The following is a 19,802-nucleotide window of genomic DNA, read 5'->3' as shown; positions in this document are numbered from 1 at the left end:
TCTCAAAAAAAAAAAGAGAGACTAAGCATGGCCCTAGACCAATTAAATCAGAATATGTCAGAGGCAGACCTAAACATCTATATTTTCTAATACCTCTTAGATTAAAAAAAAGAGAAAGAAAACAAAAGGTTGAAAACCACCATTTTAAACTCCCTATTTTCTGAGAAAAGAATTCTTTGTGTGTGTGTGTGTGTGAGATGGAGTTTCGTTCTTGTCACCCAGGCTGAAGTGCAATGGTGCAACCTCCACCCCTCTAGGTTCAAGCTATTCTCCTGCCTCAGCCTCCTGACTAGCTGGGATTACAGGTACCCGCCACCACATCCAGCTAATTTTTATATTTTTGATAGAGACAGGGTTTCACCATGTTGGCCAGGCTGGTCTCGAACTCCTGACCTCAGGTGATCTGCCCGCCTCAGCCTCCCAAAGTGCTGGGATTCAGGCGTGAGCCACTATGCCCGGCCCTGAGAAATTAATTATTTAATAACCAGACAGGCCTAAAGATCCCTTTCTAAAATCTAACATAGAAACAATTCAATATGGATCATGTTTATAAACAAAAATGCATAATGAACTCCTATCATCAACAACCTTCTGAGGCCGAAATCATTCCACAACTTTTACAGCTACATGGAAGCTCAGAAATGTTCTAACGATCCAGTCCCCTTTATAGATAGAAAAACTGCTGCATGAAGACTACGTGACTTGTCTCAGGACACACAGCAAGTTCATGGAAAACCAGCCTGAGAGCCCAGGGCTATCAGGAATCAGAATTATTCAATCAAACCCTATCTGGGGTGTGTGTGTGTGCCGCGCACGCGCACGCATTAAGACAAGGCCTCCTTCCATCATCCAGGCTGGAGTGCAGTAGCACAATCATGGCTCACTACACCCTCCAACTCTTGGGATCAAGGAATCCTCCCACCCACCTCAGCCTCTCAAATAGCCAGAACTACAGTTGCATACCATCATACCCAGATGGTTTTCTTCTTCTATAGAGACAGCGTCTCCCTGTGTTGCCCAGGGTGGTCTCAAACTCCTGGCTTCAAGCAATCCATCTGCCTTGGCCTCCCAAAGAGCTTAGATTACAGGTGTGACCCACCGCACCTAACTCATACCCCATCTGTTTACGAAGTTTTAAGTAGCCCACTTCAACACAGATCCATTTTAATGAAATTTAAAGTCAGGAAGAACTCCTCATAACCGTAACTTTTCAATTTCACCTCTAAGAACGTAAAATTCCTTAAAAGTTTTCTTCATTGTCTAGCCAACAAGAATCTGAAACAGGAAGTATTATGATAAAATATTAAGTCAGAAAAAGATTGAGATTTTTACTTAAAAGTCTGGAAGATGAGTGCTTCTTCACCACTGGTAGTGAACCGTTCTCTGTAGAACTCTCCATGGGATGTGAGGTCACTTAGAGACAGACTCCCAATGCTGCCCTGTAAGGCCAGGTCTCCCTCTAAGGATGATAAAGTTAGAACACGTTACTATGTATCTTTTTTTGTCACACAACTTAAATATGTCTGGAACAACAGCTGGTAGACACATGCCTCAGATTTTTCACTTTGTAATCAAACATCAAAAGCAAATTTTCATATTCCAATATACCCGGAAAAATATTTTATACAATATTTAAAACAAAGTTTCAATGCAAAAAGAGAAGAAAAAAAAAGTCTCAATGCGGAAGTCCAAAGGGGGCTGAAATAATATAGCAACATCACACATTTAAAAGATAAAACCTTTGTAAATACAGACAGAAACTTCGGGCTTTCTGAGATGAGACCCCGAACTAGAATTAAACATCATTAGCTCTATTAATTATACTCTGGATAAAAGAATAAAGGAGGAAGTGTCAGAAACACGTCAGGTATTCAAGCAACATGAAGTGTGTTTCACTGTGATTTAATGAAAGACCAAAATTACTGAGACAGACAGACACCGGAGACACAGATTTGAAACTACTCTGTATATAAGTGAAGTTTCTGGAAGGTGGAAAGAAGAAAGAAGAGGTGACTGAAACATGTACAACTAGAATGTGAACATACAATGAGTCATAATTAACACTGCATGGATACTAAAAAGGAATATTCTAAACTGTTGTCTCTGTAAAACAAAACTATCATAATTATCGTTATAAAACAATGACTAAGGTATATTTGGCATGCTAGTTCAGCTCCCAATGAATCATAGACACAATTTTTTTTTTTTTTTTTTGAGACAGGGTCTCACTCTGTCACCCAGGCTATAGTGCAGTGGCACCATCGTGGCTCCCTGCAGCCTTGACCTTCCAGACTCAAGCAATCCAACCACTTCAGACTCCTGAGTAGCTGGGACTACAGGCACTGGCCACCACAACTGGTTAATTTTCACTATTTTTTGTAGAGATGAGGTCTCACTATGTTGCCCAGGCTTGTCTCAAACTCCTGACCTCAGGCAATCCTCCCACCTCAGCCTCCCAAAGTGCTGGGATCACAGGCGTGAGCCACCATGCCCAGCCACATACTTATTTTAGATACCTAATGTCTTCTAACAAAAATACCCAAGCTTGTACCAATCTTAAAGGCCATTAACAGGAATACGCTGTTTTAAAAAAAAAAAAAAAAAAAAAAAAAGCCAATCTCCTCTAAGAAGCTTTTCTAAAATAATTGTACAAGGCATGAAACTTCAGCCTCAGTTCATTCCCTCCCCAAAAGACATTCTTGTTTTTACTACAGCATCAACATGTGAGCTTTGTAATCTTCAATAATTAGGGAAGGAAAAATGTTTTACCTCACACTTTATAAATCTCCACTATTTAGGCTGGGCACAGTGGCTCACATCTGTAATCCCAGGACTCTGGGAGGCCAAAGTGGATGGATGGCTTGAGCCCAGTAGTTTGAAACCAGTCTGGCCAACATGGCAAAACCCTGTCTATATAGTTTGAAAAAGTAAGTTAAAATATTATTTTTTAAAAATCCTATTTAGGACCTGATGTAGTTGATCACTTGTATTCGACTAAGAATTTTAACCTACAAAGTCCCATTAGAGAGAATGCTGGCCAGGTGCTGTGGCTCACACCTGTAATCCCAGCACTTTGGGAGGCAGAGGCAGGAGAATCACTTGAGGCCAGGAGTTCGAGACCAGCCTGGCCAACATGGTAAAACACCATCTCTACCAAAAATACGAAAATTAGCCGGTCATGGTGGCATGCACCTGTAATTCCAGCTATTTGGAAGGCTGAGGCATGAGAATCGCTTGAATCCAGGAGGCGGAGTCTGCAGCGAGCCAAGATTGCACCACTGCACTCCAGCCTGAGCTACCAAGCGAGACCTTGTCTCAAAAACACAGAATAAAGAATGCCAGCTTTGCTACAGTATCTCCTGCATAATACCATCACCTCTACTGGTAGCTCCCCCAATTTATGACTCTAGATGCAGTCATATCCTCTGCTTTCCCAGAGACAGCCCTGTTGTATGCCTGTTTTCCAGGTGTAATTGTATTAATGATGTCCCCTTTAACTCTCAAATATATCTCAATTTGAACAAAAAAAAGTTATATGGGCACCCGTGAGTTTGTTGAAAACACAGACACCAGGGCTCCATCCCAACTCAATCAGACTCTCGAGAAGGAGATGAGAGACAGGAGTAGGGAAGAGGTTGTGCCAACACCTGCACTTTTAACAAGCTATCCAGATGATTCTGATCCATAAGCCAGCATTTGGGAAACCACCACCATGAATCCTGGCCAGACTAGTAACCACAATCAAGCCACTGCCACACCTTACTCAGCACGTGAGGACAATCAATTTGTGATCACAATGTTCAAATGCTGACCAGATTTTGCAAGTTTGCTTCCCTCCGCCCCCCACCACTTACCAATCATTTCCAGGTGTGCTACTAATTTGGACACATTTGCTTTGGCAAGCTCACTTGTGGTCTTATTCAGCACTAGAGAAAGTGAATGAACCTAGGAACAGACAAGATAAAGCAAGGCCAATATTACTGGGGAGAAAAGGTATCTTTCAGGAAAACGGAAGAACAATCAAGCAATACACAGAAAGGCTTGGGAAATTTGAAGGTAATGCTTTTAATGACGCCAATTTCACTTCAGCTTTCTTAAGCCAGACAAACCACGACCTGAGGACAGGGCAGAGACTGGACAGTCTAAATTTCAGTTCCACGACCTGAGGACAGGGCAGAGACTGGACAGTCTAAATTTCAGTTTCTGTGGTGCCTTCTCTATGTTTGCCTTGTCTATTTTCTGTTCATGAGATGCTTTACATTATAAAAACAATTTTTCTCATTTTGGCATTCATCATTAATATTGTACAATTCTATAGTAACTCAAACAGATCCATTAAATCTCATTTTAAGAAGTTTTTCAAAACAAAATGATAAATATGATTTAGAATCCTATTTACTACCTTTGAACAAATATTTAATAGAAGCCCACCATTAACCAACTGAGACTTCTCCCAGAAGCCATAATCAAAGATTTTCTTTCCTAGGGACAACTATAAATAGAAGAAAAAATCCTCTGTCTTGGGAGTAGCATTCTTTGTAACAAATAAATTTCATAATGCAATACTGTAATTGCAACTATTAAAAAGATCTTATATGTCTAGGATTTGTTGACTCAGTTCTCAACAACCTTTTTTGCTTTGAGTAACATCACAGGGGACAAAACGTGGATGGAAGAGAAGGAGTGAGGAAAAGACTGACACCAGATTTAATCTTCAATTCACACCCACCACTTCCTGACAGCAGGGACCATGCCTTCACCCCCTTGTCTTCAGTGCCTACCACGGAGTAGGTACTCAGGAAATGTCTGGTGCATGAATAACCAGGAGGAAAAAAAGATGGGAAAAGAAAAAAAGGATGTAATAGAAGGAAAGGAAGAAGGAAAATCATTTATAGAAGAAGACAGAGAAAAAGCAGTGGGTTATTATAGTTGGAGCAATGACTTTGTGGGGGGAACTCCACTTCCCTTACAGTATGATTTCTCACACAGACACAGAAGGAATCGCAAGGCAAGATCATCATGGGGGAATTAAAAACCTCTAGTAAGCTGGATGCAGTGCTCACACCTATAATCCCAGCACTTTGGGGGGCAAAGGCAGGAGGATCACTTGAGGTCAGGAGTTCAAGACCAGCCTGGCCAACATGGTGAAACCCCGTCTCTCCTAAAAATAGAAAAACTAGCTGGGGATAGTGGCAGGCATCTGTAATTCCAGCTATTTGGAAGGCAGAGGCACAAGAATCTCCTGAACCCAGGAGGCAGAGGTTGCAGTGGGCCAAGATCACGCCACTGCATTCCAGCCTGGACAATAGGGCAAGACTCTGTCTCAAAAAAACAAAATAAAAATAATGAAAACCTCTAGTCATTTAATTTTACCAAAAGAACATGTACACTGGGTCTAAAAATGCTTTGTTTGGAGGAATCCAACCATCACCAGCACTTGAACCAGCTCTTCGCTTGAATCTTAGTGTCACTAACGAATGATGATCAGATGCTGTATGCCTCAATGCAACAGGAAGCACTCAGCAGCCCCTCTGGCGTGCTCTTACCCCAAGCTGAACTGAATCTGATGGGGTCCCTAGAGCTAACATCCACTGGTTAAAATAGAGCATAAAAGAAGTCAAACAGTCAAACAAGAAAACACATAAACCTAAAATGCGGGACACTCTAAAAGGCACTAACCCAGCTTCTGTAACAACTCAATTGGCGGTGGGGTTGAAAGGGGGCAGGTATACCATAATTCTAAGAGATTTAAAAGACATGACAGCAAATGTAACATGGAACCTTACTTGGATCCTGATTCAAAAAAATGCATGCATCAGGCTGGGCACAGTGGCTCATGCCTGTAATCCCAGCACTTTGGGAGGCCAAGGCAGGCCGATCACTTGAGGCCAGGAGTTCAAGATCAGCCTGGTCAACATGGTGAAACCCCAACTCCATTAAAAATACAAAGATTAGCAAGGTAAGGTGGCACACGCCTGTAGTCCCAGCTACTTGGGGGACTGAGGCAGGAGAACAGCTTGAACCCAGGAGGCAGAGGCTGCAGTGAGCCAAGATCACACCATTGCACTCCAGCCTGGGTGACAGAGCAAGACAAGGAAGAGAAGAGAAAGAAGAGAAGAGAAGAGAAGAGAAGAGAAGAGAAGAGAAGAGAAGAGAAGAGAAGAGAAGAGAAATTCATGCATCGTTTTATTCCTCATTTTGTAAATGTGAAAACTTTGGCTTGCAAAAGCACAGTATTCTACTGAATTATAGAGACCAACAGAATAGAAAGGCAAGAAGTTTCTTAAACCATTCACTACTCTACAATCCACCAATAAAAGGGCATTTTTGAGACAATCAGAGAATCTGATTATGGACTGGTGTTAGAAAATACCAAGAAATTCTTGTTAGTTGGATGTGACAAAGCATTGTGGTATGTCCATTGTTTTTTTAGAAATAAATACTGAAGTATGTAGAGATGAAATGATATATCTGGAATTTGCTTTAAAATACTTCAGCAGGCTGAGCGCGGTGGCTCACTCCTGTAATCCCAGCACTTTGGGAGACTGAGGCAGGTGGATCCCTTGAGGTCAGGAGTTTGACAGCAGCCTGGCCAACATGATGAAACTCTGTCTCTACTAAAACTACAAAATTAGCCGGGCATGGTGGTGCGCGCCTGTAATCCCAGCTACTTGGAGGACTGAGGCAGGAGAATCACTCGAACCCAAGAGGCAGAGGTTGCCGTGAGCCAAGATCATGCCTCTCCACTCCAGCCTGGGCAACAGACCGAGACTCCATCTCAAAATAAATAAATAAGTAAATAAATAAATAAAATACTTCAGCAAAGAAAAAAGGCATAAAGTAAATGTGATGAATTACAGGGTTGGGCAAATGGGGGTTCATTATACTGTTTCTCTGTGATATATCTGATTTTTTTGACAATAAAATGTTTTCAAAATACTTATTTTAAAACTGCATTGCTGAGGGACACTTATCCAGTCCTGTTCTCTTATAGAACCAGCCACATCAACCAAGGCAAAGCCCTCTGGGAGCACTGCATACTCAACACCAAAGAGTTCCTGACACAGATCATCACAGTCACTGCAAAAATAAAGTTCCAGGTACAGACATATAAAGCCCAAAGGAATGGCTAACACCTCTCCAGGTTCCATCCACCTTGCTAAACCCAAGGTACCAGAGGGCTCGGAATACTGCAAAGTCATTCATTCACCAGACACTGAACAAGAAAGGTAAGCTGGTCCTTTCCCATCTCTCCCCTGAGATGTCTTCCATTTCTAGAGGAATGAGGCCTACTATCAGCTAGGGAAATAAGAAAATGGCATCTAGATAAAATGTGATTCTCCTCCCTGACTTCTCCCCAGAAGTTAAGTGCAAGTCCACACATGCTAAGACATGTGGATGAAGAACATCCTTGAGGCACACAAATGTTACCAACCACGGCCAGGGTTCCAGGGCTCTGGACGGGTGCTAGTGACAACAGGCCTATGTGCCCTCGAATGGGCTATTCAGGTTAACTGCTTTCACATCCTGCTGTTCCATCACACACAGCAGAATAGCCTTAAACTCAAATGCTGTCTTTTTTATGTTTTTTTTTCCTTAATACTTACAATATGAGTATCAAGGACAAGTTATAAGTATGGAAATCCATGTAACATAAAAATAATAATGGCTACCACTCATTGAATCCTTATTGTGTGCCACACACTGTGTGGAGGGCCTTACAACAACCCTATGACGGGGGTGCACTGAACATCCTCAGTTTATTGATAAAAAAATTAAGGGCAAAAGAGGCCAAGTGGTTGGCCCCAGACCACATAGCCACATGGGTACGGTGAAAGTACTAGGACTCAAACTCAGGCAGTCCAACTTTTGAGACCATTCTTTTTTTTTGAGATGGAGTCTCGCTCTGTTGCCCAGGCTGGAATGCAGTGACGCGATCTCGGCTCACTGCAAGCTCCGCCGCCCGGGTTCATGACATTCTCCTGCCTCAGCCTCCCAAGTAGCTGGGACTACAGGCACCCGCACCACGCCCAGCTAATTTTTTTGTATTTTTTAGTAGAGACGGGGTTTCACCGTGTTAGCCAGGATGGTCTCAATCTCCTGACCTTGTGATCCGCCTGCTTCAGCCTCCCAAAGTGCTGGGATTACAGGTGTGAGCCACTGCGCCTGGGCGAGACCGTTATTAACAGTTATGCTGTTGCTCTCAATGAAAGCAAATAATGTTCTGAGAGAAACGGGACAGTAACAAAAGCCACGCTTTAAAGTTGCTATTACAGACTACACACTTTGCTAGGTGCCTTCCACATATCACCTCATTTAGTCATCTTAGACGATGGAAGATGAGGAAACTACGGTTCAGAGAAGCAAAGTAACTCCTCTGATTTATAGAGCTCAAAGAAAAGGCAAGATTCTTAAATCACTTACTTTCCCTGCCTCCAGATGGATTTACACTAAAACCTTTCCCAAAATATTAACGTCTACCTTTTGTAACAAACACCTAGAAGACTAGATAGCTCCCCTGCCAACAAGAGCTATTTTCCAAAGTAAATGTAAAATACTTGCATTTATATCAACAAGCCCAAATCCATTTTTAGAGCTTAAGGGAGCCAAAGGGAACTGAGGATACCTTGAGATCCAGCTTGGTGTTCACTGGATCCTGAAGTCCAGACTCCATGGAGGCGTGTGGCTCCGACTTCACGTTGTGTACAATGCCCTCAGGAGGCAGCCTCATTGCGTGGTTGTCTGCAGTGGAGCCGATTCCAAAAAAGTCCAGTATCACCACCCAGGTTTGCAGTGTGATCAGCACATCCAAGCAATTAAAATCAACATCAATGCTCCGGTTAACTCGATTGTAACTGGAAGAGAATTCGGGATGTTTCTTATCTACCAAGAATATGTTGATGTGGACTAAGGAATCATCAAATTTACTCTTTCCAACAAGTATCTTGGGCTCATCCGCTGTTGGAGAAGGAGGTGGGGTCAAGGGATAGTCCTTGTCTTGGACTTCCTTTTGCTTTTTCCGAGATGCAGAGGTGGGTCTTTGATACAACTGGAAGACATTAGGAGCTTCTTCCATGTGGGAAGGGAGAGACCGAGGCATATCGGGATATTCCACGTTGGACACTGAGGGGCAAGACTGAGAAAGGTATTCTTTTTGTGCTAAACTAGATGGCTTAGGAGCTCCTCGAGACACCATCAGGTTCTTATATTTAGAATCTGGATTTTTCTCCAGTAAGTCCTCCATCAGCAGAGAATGCAGGGCAATCTGAATAGATAAAGTCTGGGGATGGTCTTTACTGAATTCCACCTCAAAGTCCTGAAACTTTAAGCTCACAAGACCTTGGGCCCCCAAAGTCAGATCTCCACTTAGCTGAACCTGAAGCTCCGATATACAAAAGGTGGCTTGAATCTGAGTAAAGGATTTGACTTCCTTCACTGACAATGACTTCTGAGAGGTGTTAGAAAGGCTGGAGTGGCTGAACAATCCATTCTCCTTCCTTTCAACAGAAGATTCTCCACAGGTACTGAGTGGAGGCAGAGGAGAATCAGGGCAAGGGGAGGAGGTAGCACTGGCTAGATACTTATTCAGATCTTCACTGTACACGAGATTGTCCAGCGTTTGTAAAACCTGCTCATACACATGCTTGGCTAACACCACCTGTATTGAAAAGAGAAAAATTCAGTTACTCTACTACTATTATTAAATGCACATAAACGTAATGCCCATAGATGTTTACAGTTGCTATTTATGGGTTCCTACATGATTCCTACATAAGGCTGTAAGTTAGCTGATAGCAAAGACTATCTCTTTTCTTTTCTGTCCTCAGCTCTTTTTGTCCCACTTCTATTCACGAGACCCTCCCTCAGTACCCTACACAATAATCTACATATAATAAGAGTTCAATAAGTACTGTGGATTATGCCTGAAGCAATGAAGTCACTTTTTCTGACCCCACAAAAATGCAGAAACGAAGAGTGTTGACAAAAATCTGGTGTGGAGACACTACAGAATTGAGAAATAAGGTTCATGGTTCTAAAACTGGCTGATCATCACCAGTTAGTTAATGGTCAATGTTTAGGACTGGTAGTACTTTTTAGAAAAAAATCATGATGATCCATGATTAGTTATGTTTCCTTTCTCTTTTGCTTCATTTTTAATTACAATTTCTTATAAAAAATGTTTTCAGCCAGGCACAGTGGCTCACGTCTGTAATCCCAGCCCTTTGAGAGGCCGAGGCGGGTGGACTGTGTGAGCCCAAGAGTTCAAGACTAGCTTGGGCTACATGGTGAAACTGTCTCTACAAAAAAATACAAAATTAGCAGGGTGTGGTGGCACAGGCCTGTAGTCCCAGCTACTCGGGAGGCAGAGGTGGGAGGATCACTTGAGCCCAGGAGGTGCAGGACACAGTGAGCTGAGATCATGCCACTGCACTCCAGCCTGGGCCACAGAGCAAGACCCTGTCTCAAAAAAAAAAAAAAAAAAAAACTTTTTTCAGACAAGATTTTTATTTAATAAAGGGTAATTTTTAACAGAGGAATTCCAACCAATAGATGCAGAAATAATGACGGAATTAGAAAAAGTGACCATTTTGTAACCCCTAATTAAATAATGTGTGCCATCAAAGTTCATTAGTAGAATAAAACATTATGTGAATGACTGACAGGGAATTCTGCAATGGAAAAATCAAGGTTCTTGCCACTTAAATACAATTATCCACTTTAACATCAATAAGAGAGAAAAAAGACATAATTATGTACCTCCTGATATAAAGTAATACGAAGTATATGGCACCACCTACCTGAAGTGTACCCCCTAACCCCCCTGCCAAAAAAGAAACCTGAATCCAGTCAAACCCATAGAACTAAACCTGTTCTACAGACTTTACAGGAAATATGGGGGAGGACAAGTTAAGTGGCACATGAACAGCCAAATTCAGAAAGTGGGACATTCTACGGGACAACTGACTTAGTTCCACAACAAAATATGACAACATGGGGGGACAATATGGGGGGACAACAAAGAGAGGGAAACTAGATGAACAGAGACCTACATAATGTATCACCCAAATGCAACGGTGCCAGTTGTCTGTATCCCGATTCCAACAAACCCAAAACAAAGACATTTTTGAGATGATCCAAAATATTTCTGAATTCTAAAAATCGGTTAAAATTTAGATAATATCAAAGAACGCTCTTTACTTTTGTAAGACGTGAAATACCACTGTGGTCATGTAATAAGCAGCACATAGTTTTCGGAAATACATTCTAAATGCAAGGGGTGATGACGGCATGACATCTGGGATTCACCTTAAACTATTTCAGCAAAAAAAAAAAAACCAGATAAAACAAATGTGGCAAAATCTTCATAAGTGGAATCAGAGTGATGGGCACATAACGCTCATTAGACTTTTGTATAGATTGTTTTCATAACAACTTTTAAAAACTTAAATTATTAAATAATTCACTAATCACTTATTTTTTTTTTTTTTTTTTTTTTTGAGACGAGGTCTCGCTCTGTCAGCCCGGGCTGGAGTGGCGTGGCCGGATCTCAGCTCCTGCAAGCTCCCGCCTCCCAGGTTCACGGCCATTCTCGCTGCTCAAACCTCCCGAGTTAGCTGGGACCAGGCGCCCGCCACCCTCCGGCTAGTTTTTTTTTATTTTTTAGTAAGAGACGGGTTTCACCGTGTTAGCCAGGATGGTCTCGATCTCCTGACTCCGTGATCTGCCCATCTCAGGCCATCCCAACTCCCAAAGTGCTGGGATTACAGGCTTGAGCCACCGCGCCCGGCCTAATCACTTATTAAATAATTCAAATAATTATCTTAAACAATTATTTTTAAAGAAAGAATTATCTAAAATAATGTTTTTAAGATTTTCATCAAAACAACAGTTAAGTCAATGGCAACCATAAGAATAAGTCAACATAGGCCAGGCATGGTGGCTCACACCTGTAATCCCAGTACTTTGCGGGGCCGAGGCAGGAGGATCACTTGAGGCAAGGAGTTCAAGACCAGCCTGGCCAACATGGTGAAACCCTGTCTCTACTAAAAATACAAAAATTAGCCAGTGTGGTGGCGAATGCCTGTAATCACAGCTATCCGGGAGGCTGAAGCAGGAGAATTGCTTGAATGTGAGAGGCAGAGAGGTTGCAATGAGCCAAGATCACGCCACTGCACTCCAGCCTGAGTGACAGTGAGACTCCATCTCAAAAAAGAAAAAAGAGCAAGTCAACATAATCCAATAGAATTTACATCACATGCTAGATTTAAGGTGAAAACTTTGTCCTGATAGCTACCACTGATGGGGCAAAAGCTTAGTCTGAGAAGGGAAAGCTTTGGAGTAGTTCTCTCAGGGGTCCCAGAGAGCCCTGAGAGGAACCACTAATGTCAAAAGGCAGGCCCACTCCATAAACAGCATGCCTGGGTTACTCCAGAACAGCTGCCAGACACAGACCAACTACTGTTGTGCCAGACACAGACCACAGACCGTCCTAAGAGCCTGCCTGTCACTGCTGTTTTATAATGTACTGCTCTTTGCTCTAGTCCCTGTGAAATCAGGGAAAGTGACACTTTTGAAGGAAAAAAACGAAAAGCTGTATACATACACGCATGCCCATAAAAAAAGAAATCCCTATCCTGGCCCATTTCATTTCAGAGAGGGCAGGACTAATTCTTTGTTGAAAGGATCTGTCCACAGCTCAGATGATCACAATGTTTCATAGGCTGGGTTTAGTATGTCTAAGTGTGACAAGAATGATATCCTCCTGGGAAAGGAGACTCTGACTGTGTAAGCAATCATTTCCCCATTTCTGAATGTCAACGGAATTAAGAATCTGCCATCTTCCTCCAGATAACCCACCCTTCCTCCATATGAAAAAGGCTGACAAGATGGATTCCCCACGACAAAAGGATTCCATGATTATTGGAACAAGGTTTCAACAATGGTATTATGCATGGGTGACATCTCTTTGAAAATATATTTTCCTTCCAACGTGTAACAGACATAAATATGTATCATATTTATAGAGTGTTAATATACACTTATGACTTCAACTGCCCTGACATGAATTTACCTGAACTGGATTGACAAATTTTCCTTCAATCTTCATGATGCTAGAAGTTCCCAGGTCATCTGGGCTAAGAGAAAAAGTCAATTCAGATTCTCTCTCTATAGGGATCTTCTCCAGTTTAAACTGAATGGTGGTGTTGTTCAGGATGTGAAAAGCTGGCATAAAAGAGACGAAATGATAAGACTGTAAACCTTAACATTTACTTCATTACTGCTGATTAAACATAGAGTATACAAAATACAGCCCATGAGTTACTCTTAGACCAGGAGGGCACGTTAGCCTGGCACCTGGGGTCTATGATTGAGAGCAAACCTTAACAGCTATCCCAAGGCCAAAATTCATAGCAAGACGAGGTACGATATATATTTACACAAAAAGAGAAACAATATTTTTATCATATGCTCCATTTGGTAGCTTCAAAACACGACGTGGTGAACATTAATCCAGTCCAGAGACTATATTATGCTTCTCTGAGTCACCCAAGCTGGCATTTTCCAAACCAAATTATTCATCCTTCCCTACCTTTCAGACACAGATGTATCCCTCTTATTAGGCCTAAATCAGAATCTAGGACAACACAGAGTTCTAAGTAAACAACTTCTATCCAAGCAGAGAAAGCAATCTTTCGACAAGTATAAAAACGTATCAGTGAATTAACATGTGATGACCACAGAAGGCTAAGTTCTCAAAGGCATTAATTGTGTCACAATAAAGCCATGCTCTAGGGCTTACCTGATCTCTGTGTGCCAAAACCAACAGATTGGACTGTTTCGTTTTATCTGATCAGATCCAGAATACAAACATAAGCTTTTATTCTCAGAACCCTGGACCAACCCATTATAGAACAAGATGACAGAATATTAAAGAAGATAATATCCACAAACTATTTACATCAACCCCTTGAGGTATCTTGGGCTAAAATATTTAACTAGGAAGGATCTACGGCTTGGGAACAGAATATCAGATATATCTGACCAAATTAAACAATACTTTAACAACATCCATCCACTGAAGTGTCTCTGTAAATGAGTACTCATCCAATTTCAAACTGGAACACTTTAAAAAAAATAAATTCCTGCCCAGGCACGGTGGCTCACACCTGTAATCCCAACACTTTGGGAGGCCAAGGCAGGCAGATCACCTGAGGTCATGAGTTCGAGACCAGCCTGGCCAACATGTTGACACCCTGTCTCTACTAAAAATACAAAAATTAGCCGGGCGTGGTGGCGGACGGGTAATCCCAGCTACTTGGGAGACTGAGCCAGGAGAATCACTTGAACCTGGGAGGTAGAGGTTGCAGTGAGCTGAGACTGCACCATTGCACTCCAACCTGGGCAACAAGAGCAAAACTCCGTCTCAAAAAACCAAAAAAATAAAAATAAAAGTAAGTAAATTCCTGTTTTGCCAAATATGATATTAAATGGAAAAGGGTGAAAACATGCCAACTTACTACAAGGCATTCTATTAAAACTCTTTTTGATTTCTTAAGCATTACCGGAGGATTATTCTAAAAGAAAAGGATTTTGTTGTTGCTATTTTAAACAAGGGACTCCGTGAGATGGGTTTTCAATCATTAAACAAAATGGAACAAAAGACATGCTCCTCACCTTGACCTCTATGCAAAGATTCAAAGAAATCATGTCGTGTGAAATGAGCTTCCTCCTGACTGTTGGCACTGCCAGACCCGGAAGGTGGGCAAAACGTCCGGCTTCCTTCAGACCCAACAGCTTCTCTACCTGCCAACTGTGTGCAATTCAAAGAATACAGTTTAATGTCCTTGATTTCCACCTGCAGACGGTCACTTCTGGATTCATCATCTCCCGCCACGAAATTCCGGATGAATATCTGTCCCAAGTGTCCCACCAACAACTCAGGACTCCCTGGCTTCCGAGGGATAGAAACAACTGGTGATTCAATGTTTATGTTCAAGATTAGCTTTACAGTGTCCGAAGGAGATGAAGCTAGGTCAAACCCATATATTTCATTTTCCTCTAAGATAAAGGGTTCCCGAGTCTTCCTTGGAGTTTCAAAGAGCGATACCATCTCGCTATACTCGGCAGTCTTGGTAGCTAGTACTGTGGTGACTTTGCTGGCTGCACTTTTCAGCATACTTCGAAAATTTTCTTCCAGTTCATCCATGGATAACGTCAACTCCTTCAAAAACTTAGCAGAGTGGTTATAATGTAAAGACGCCATCTTCAGGTTGAGAAAACACTCCTGTTTAGATTTCTCAACAAACGTGAAACTCAAAGCTTCAGTGAGGGCTGCATCTTCCATTCTGACAAACACAGATTCAAAGTAGCCAATATCACTGATGATATTTTCATAGCCTACAGAATTCCCAATGCTGACAACATACTGGTTTTTAACATTATCTTGTGTCAAATCCATAAGCTGTAAACAGCCGAGAGAACCATTCATGTCAAACGTGCTACCCATTGAGACATTGACTTTGGTGCCACCTATACTTGCAGTTGCAATTTTTCTGCCATATTTCTCTCCATTTGCCATGCCCACTGTCCGAAGAAGCAGTAAATTAAGCCTATGGATTTCCACTGCAACCTCCGTGTTTTGTTCATAGGTAGACTGGTAAGTTCCTTGTTCTCTGAAGCTTCTTTCAAAATCAGTCATTAAAGGTTGAGGACTTAAATCATCTTTTTCCTTGGGAAAGGATTTTTGAAGAAAACCGATTAGCTCCACGATCGTCTCTGGATTGAGGATAATATCTAAATTATTCACCTGCAGGGAAATCACCTGAAGAGAACTGTCTAAATTCATTGATGGGCACTCTGAGCTCACAAACTGATATTCCAACTTAATAAGCGACTCCTGCTCTTTGGTGAGAATTTTGTCAAGTGAAACACTAGTAGCTGATCGGTTGTTCAGCGTAGCTCCATCAGTTAAGTGGGCCACATTCGGTCCAGAGACAGGAGACTGGGCCCTGCTATCCCGAAGGCTTCCTGTTGGAATATCAAAGCTCAAGTTCTTATGGGAAGCCATCAAAAGGTCAAAATCAGCACCATATGTCTGCATGGTATCCACCAGGAGCAAACCATGAACAGTTAGCGAGACTTCAGCATCATAAGGCCTCTTCACAAAGTGAGCATTGGTACCAAACACCTTGAGCACAGAAATGTAGCGGCCATTGCTCTCGACACCAAGCTGCATACAGTTCACTTTAAATTCCGCCAGGAGGAGCTGCGACTCCACCAGAACCTCACGGGTATGCTGCTCCAGCATCACAATGCTCTGGGTTAAATTCATTACGGAGTCTTGCAAACTTCCCCGCTGCTCCTCCTGGGGAAAAATCTTTTCTTTAATCTGAGTGTCAGAAGTTTTCATTTCTGGGGTGGTGAGGAGAGCAAAGCAATTCTTTAGTGCAGATATTTTATCTTCATTAATGTGGATTTTCAAGTCTGGTAAGTTGCCTGACAGCACGGCTCCTGGATATTTGGGATCTGAAGTATAAATCAATCGACGCTCTAACTGTAGGTGGACGTCGAACTTCTCTACCACATGGGTTGGTCCCACGTCAATATCCTGGACATGCTTCCAATTGTCTTTCACTCGTCCAACCATGATCTGGAGGTCCATAAATGACAGCGAGTACCTCTCATACATCTTTGTGCTCATTAAATGTGCTTGAAGCTGTTCTTCACTGAATTCAACTCCAGAAAAGGGAGGCGTTTTCTCTCCATTGCTGCTGTTTGACTCAGGAGGTGGGGTGTTAGGAGGTGTGGCCAGGGGGGTCTTATATTCATCATCACTAAACTGGGTCTCTTCAGATGCGGACCCATCCCTACTTTTCCTCCTGGAGTTATCTGCAGATAAAAAAGAGAAGATTCAAATATATGTCTGCTATTTCCCTCCTCTTTCCCTTAATGTAATAATTATGAAAGGTAGAGAATCAACCAACCCGTTTGAGAAAACTGAGGACAACTCTAAGCATAATATCTGTGTTTACCATTTTCCAAGTGTGAATTTACCTATTAATTTGGAAATCAGAACACAAATATAAAAAAGTATGGACGTTAGAAAAGCTGGAGGCCCCCTGACATGAGCGCCACCTGCTGGCCCAATGCTTCCTCCTCACTTCTCGCCTGACTTGCCATGGGCATGGGCTGCTTTCACCAACCCTTTCTTATGTCACTCTCCAGAGTCTTTTCTTTCTTTTCCTTTTTCTGTGTGGTCATTTGTTTCTCCCATTGGAATGTTCTTTTTTTTCAGATGAAGTCTCACTCTGCCGCCCAGGCTGGAGAGCAATAGCACAATCTCGGCTCACTGCAACCTCTGCCTCCCAGGTTTAATTGATTCTATTGTCTCAGCCTCTCAAGGAGCTGGGATTACAGGTGTGCACCACCATGCCCAGCTAATTTTTTGTATTTTTTTAATTATTTATTTTTGAGATGGAATCTCACTCTGTCACCCAGGCTGGAGTGCAGTGGCATGATCTTGGCTCACTGCAACATCCGCCTCCCAGGTTCAAGAGATTCTCCTGCCTCAGCCTCCCGAGTAGCTGGGATTACATGTGCCCACCGCCATGCCCGGCTAATTTTTGTACTTTTAGTAGACACAGGGTTTCACCATGTTGGCCAGACTGGTCTCGAACTCCTGACTTCAGGTGATCCACCCACCTCATCTTCCCTAAGTGCTGAGATTACAGGCGTGAGTCACCGCATCTGGCCAATTTTTTGTATTTTTAGTAGAGACAGGGTTTCACCATGTTGGCCAGGCTGCTCTCGAACTCCTGAGTTCATGTAATCCACCCACCTCAGCCTCCCAAAGTGCTGGAATTACAGGCGTGAGCCACTGCACCCAGCATCCACTGGAATGCTCTAAGAGAAGAGAGGTCTCATCTTTCTTGGTCAACATAGTCTTCCTAGTGTCAAGGTAGTGCTTGATGAGCAGTAACTGCTCAATATGCAATTGTGTAGCCCCAGAGACCACACTCAGCCCGTCTCCAGCTAAGCAGTGCCAAGACAGCTATAAAAATACACCACTGGGGCTGGGCATGGTGGCTCACACCTGCAATCCCAGCAATTTGGGAGATCAAGACAGGCAGATTGCTTGAGGCTAGGAGTTCGAGACCTGCCTAGCCAACATGGCAAAACCCCATCTCTACTAAAAATACAAAAATTGGCTGGGTGCGGTGGCTCACGCCTGTAATCCCAGGACTTTGGGTTGCCAAGGCAGGTAGATCACTTGAGGTCAGGAGTTCAAGACCAGCCTGGCCAACACAGTGAAACCCCATCTCTACTAAAAATACAAAAATTAGCTGGGCGTGGTGGTGTGTGCCTGTAATTCCAGCTACTAGGGAGGCTGACGCAGGAGAATCGTTTGAACCCGGAAGACATAGGTTGCAGTGAGCTGAGATTGCGCCACTGCACTCCAGCCTGGGCAACAGAGGCAAGACTCTGCCTCAAAAAATAAATAAATAAATAAATAAATAAATAAATAAACAAACAAACAAACCCAGTGTTACAGAAGAAATACAAATAAAAACCACAATGAGATACCACCTCACACCCACAAACATGGCTATAATCAAAAAGGCAGACAATAACAAGTGATGACAAGGATGTGGAGAAAATGGAACCCTCGGACACTGCTGGTGCAGCCATTTTGGAAAAACAATCTGGGCTGAACGCAGTGGCTCACGCCTATAATCTCAGCAGTTTGGGAGGCCAAGGTGGGCAGATCACCTGAGGTCAGGAGTTAAGGCCAGACTGGCCAACGTGGAAAAACCCCATGCCTACTAAAGATATAAAAATTAGCCAGGCATAGTGGTAGGCGCCTGCAATTCCAGCTACTCAGGAGGCTGAAACAGGAGAACTGCTTGAACCTGGGAGGCAGAGGTTGCAGTGAGCTGAGATGGCACCACTGCACTCCAGCCTGGGCGACAGAGTGAGACTCCATCTCAAAAAAACAAACAAAAACAATTTGGTACTTCCTCAAAATATTAAAACATGGAGTCACCACATGGCTCAGCAACTCCACTGCTAGGCATATAGAGAATTAAAAATATATGTCTACATTGCAGAAATGTGGGTGTATAAAAAAGAAAAAAAAATTTAAAGAAAATATACGTTTACACAAAAACTTATACATGAATGCTCACAGCAGCACTATGCATAATAGCGAAAGAGTGGAAGCAACTCAAATGGCCATGAACAAATGGAAGGATAAACAAAATGCAGAACAGCCACACAATGGACTATTATTCAGCCATACGAAGGAAGGAAGTATTGGTATATATTACAACACAGAAGAACCTTGAAAACGTCATGCTAAATGAAAAAGCCAGACATAAAAGGCCACACATGGCATTATTCCATCATATGAAATGTTCAGAACAAATCCAGAGACAGAAAGACGAGTGGTTGCCAGGGGACAGGGAGTGGGAAGGTGAAGTGGTGTTTAATGGGTACACACAAGAGTTTCAGTCAGGCCGGGCGCGGTGGCTCAAGCCTGTAATCCCAGCACTTTGGGAGGCCGAGACGGGCGGATCATGAGGTCAGGAGATCGAGACCATCCTGGCTAATACGGTGAAACCCCGTCTCTACTAAAAAATACAAAAAACTAGCCGGGCGACGAGGCGGGCGCCTGTAGTCCCAGCTACTCGGGAGGCTGAGACAGGAGAATGGCGTGAACCCGGGAGGCGGAGCTTGCAGTGAGCTGAGAGCCGGCCACTGCACTCCAGCCTGGGCAGCAGAGCAAGACTCCGTCTCAAAAA

The 19,802-nt window shown here is 42.8% G+C and overlaps 1 protein-coding gene across 7 annotated transcripts in view; it reads right to left on the bottom strand.

Annotated features, from left to right (window-relative positions):
- VPS13D (vacuolar protein sorting 13 homolog D) overlaps positions 1–19,802 on the bottom strand; it is a 303,606-nt gene that overhangs the window by 241,882 nt on the left and 41,922 nt on the right. For all 7 annotated transcript variants that reach the window (XM_017887998.1, XM_017888002.1, XM_017887997.1 and 4 more), the window contains exons 18-22: positions 14,677–16,890; positions 13,073–13,224; positions 8,627–9,658; positions 3,855–3,945; positions 1,333–1,459 (exon numbers count right to left, since the gene is read on the bottom strand). In XM_017887998.1, the coding sequence (XP_017743487.1) occupies positions 1,333–1,459; positions 3,855–3,945; positions 8,627–9,658; positions 13,073–13,224; positions 14,677–16,890 (3,616 nt within the window). The remainder of the gene's footprint in view (positions 1–1,332; positions 1,460–3,854; positions 3,946–8,626; positions 9,659–13,072; positions 13,225–14,676; positions 16,891–19,802) is intronic.

Source organism: Rhinopithecus bieti, unplaced genomic scaffold (assembly GCF_001698545.2).
Source record: "Rhinopithecus bieti isolate Rb0 unplaced genomic scaffold, ASM169854v2 scaffold_16234, whole genome shotgun sequence".
In the NCBI taxonomy this organism is placed as follows: domain Eukaryota; kingdom Metazoa; phylum Chordata; class Mammalia; order Primates; family Cercopithecidae; genus Rhinopithecus; species Rhinopithecus bieti.
The sequence above is the reverse complement of the archived record's forward strand: the minus strand, read 5'-3'. Positions and strand labels throughout refer to the sequence as shown.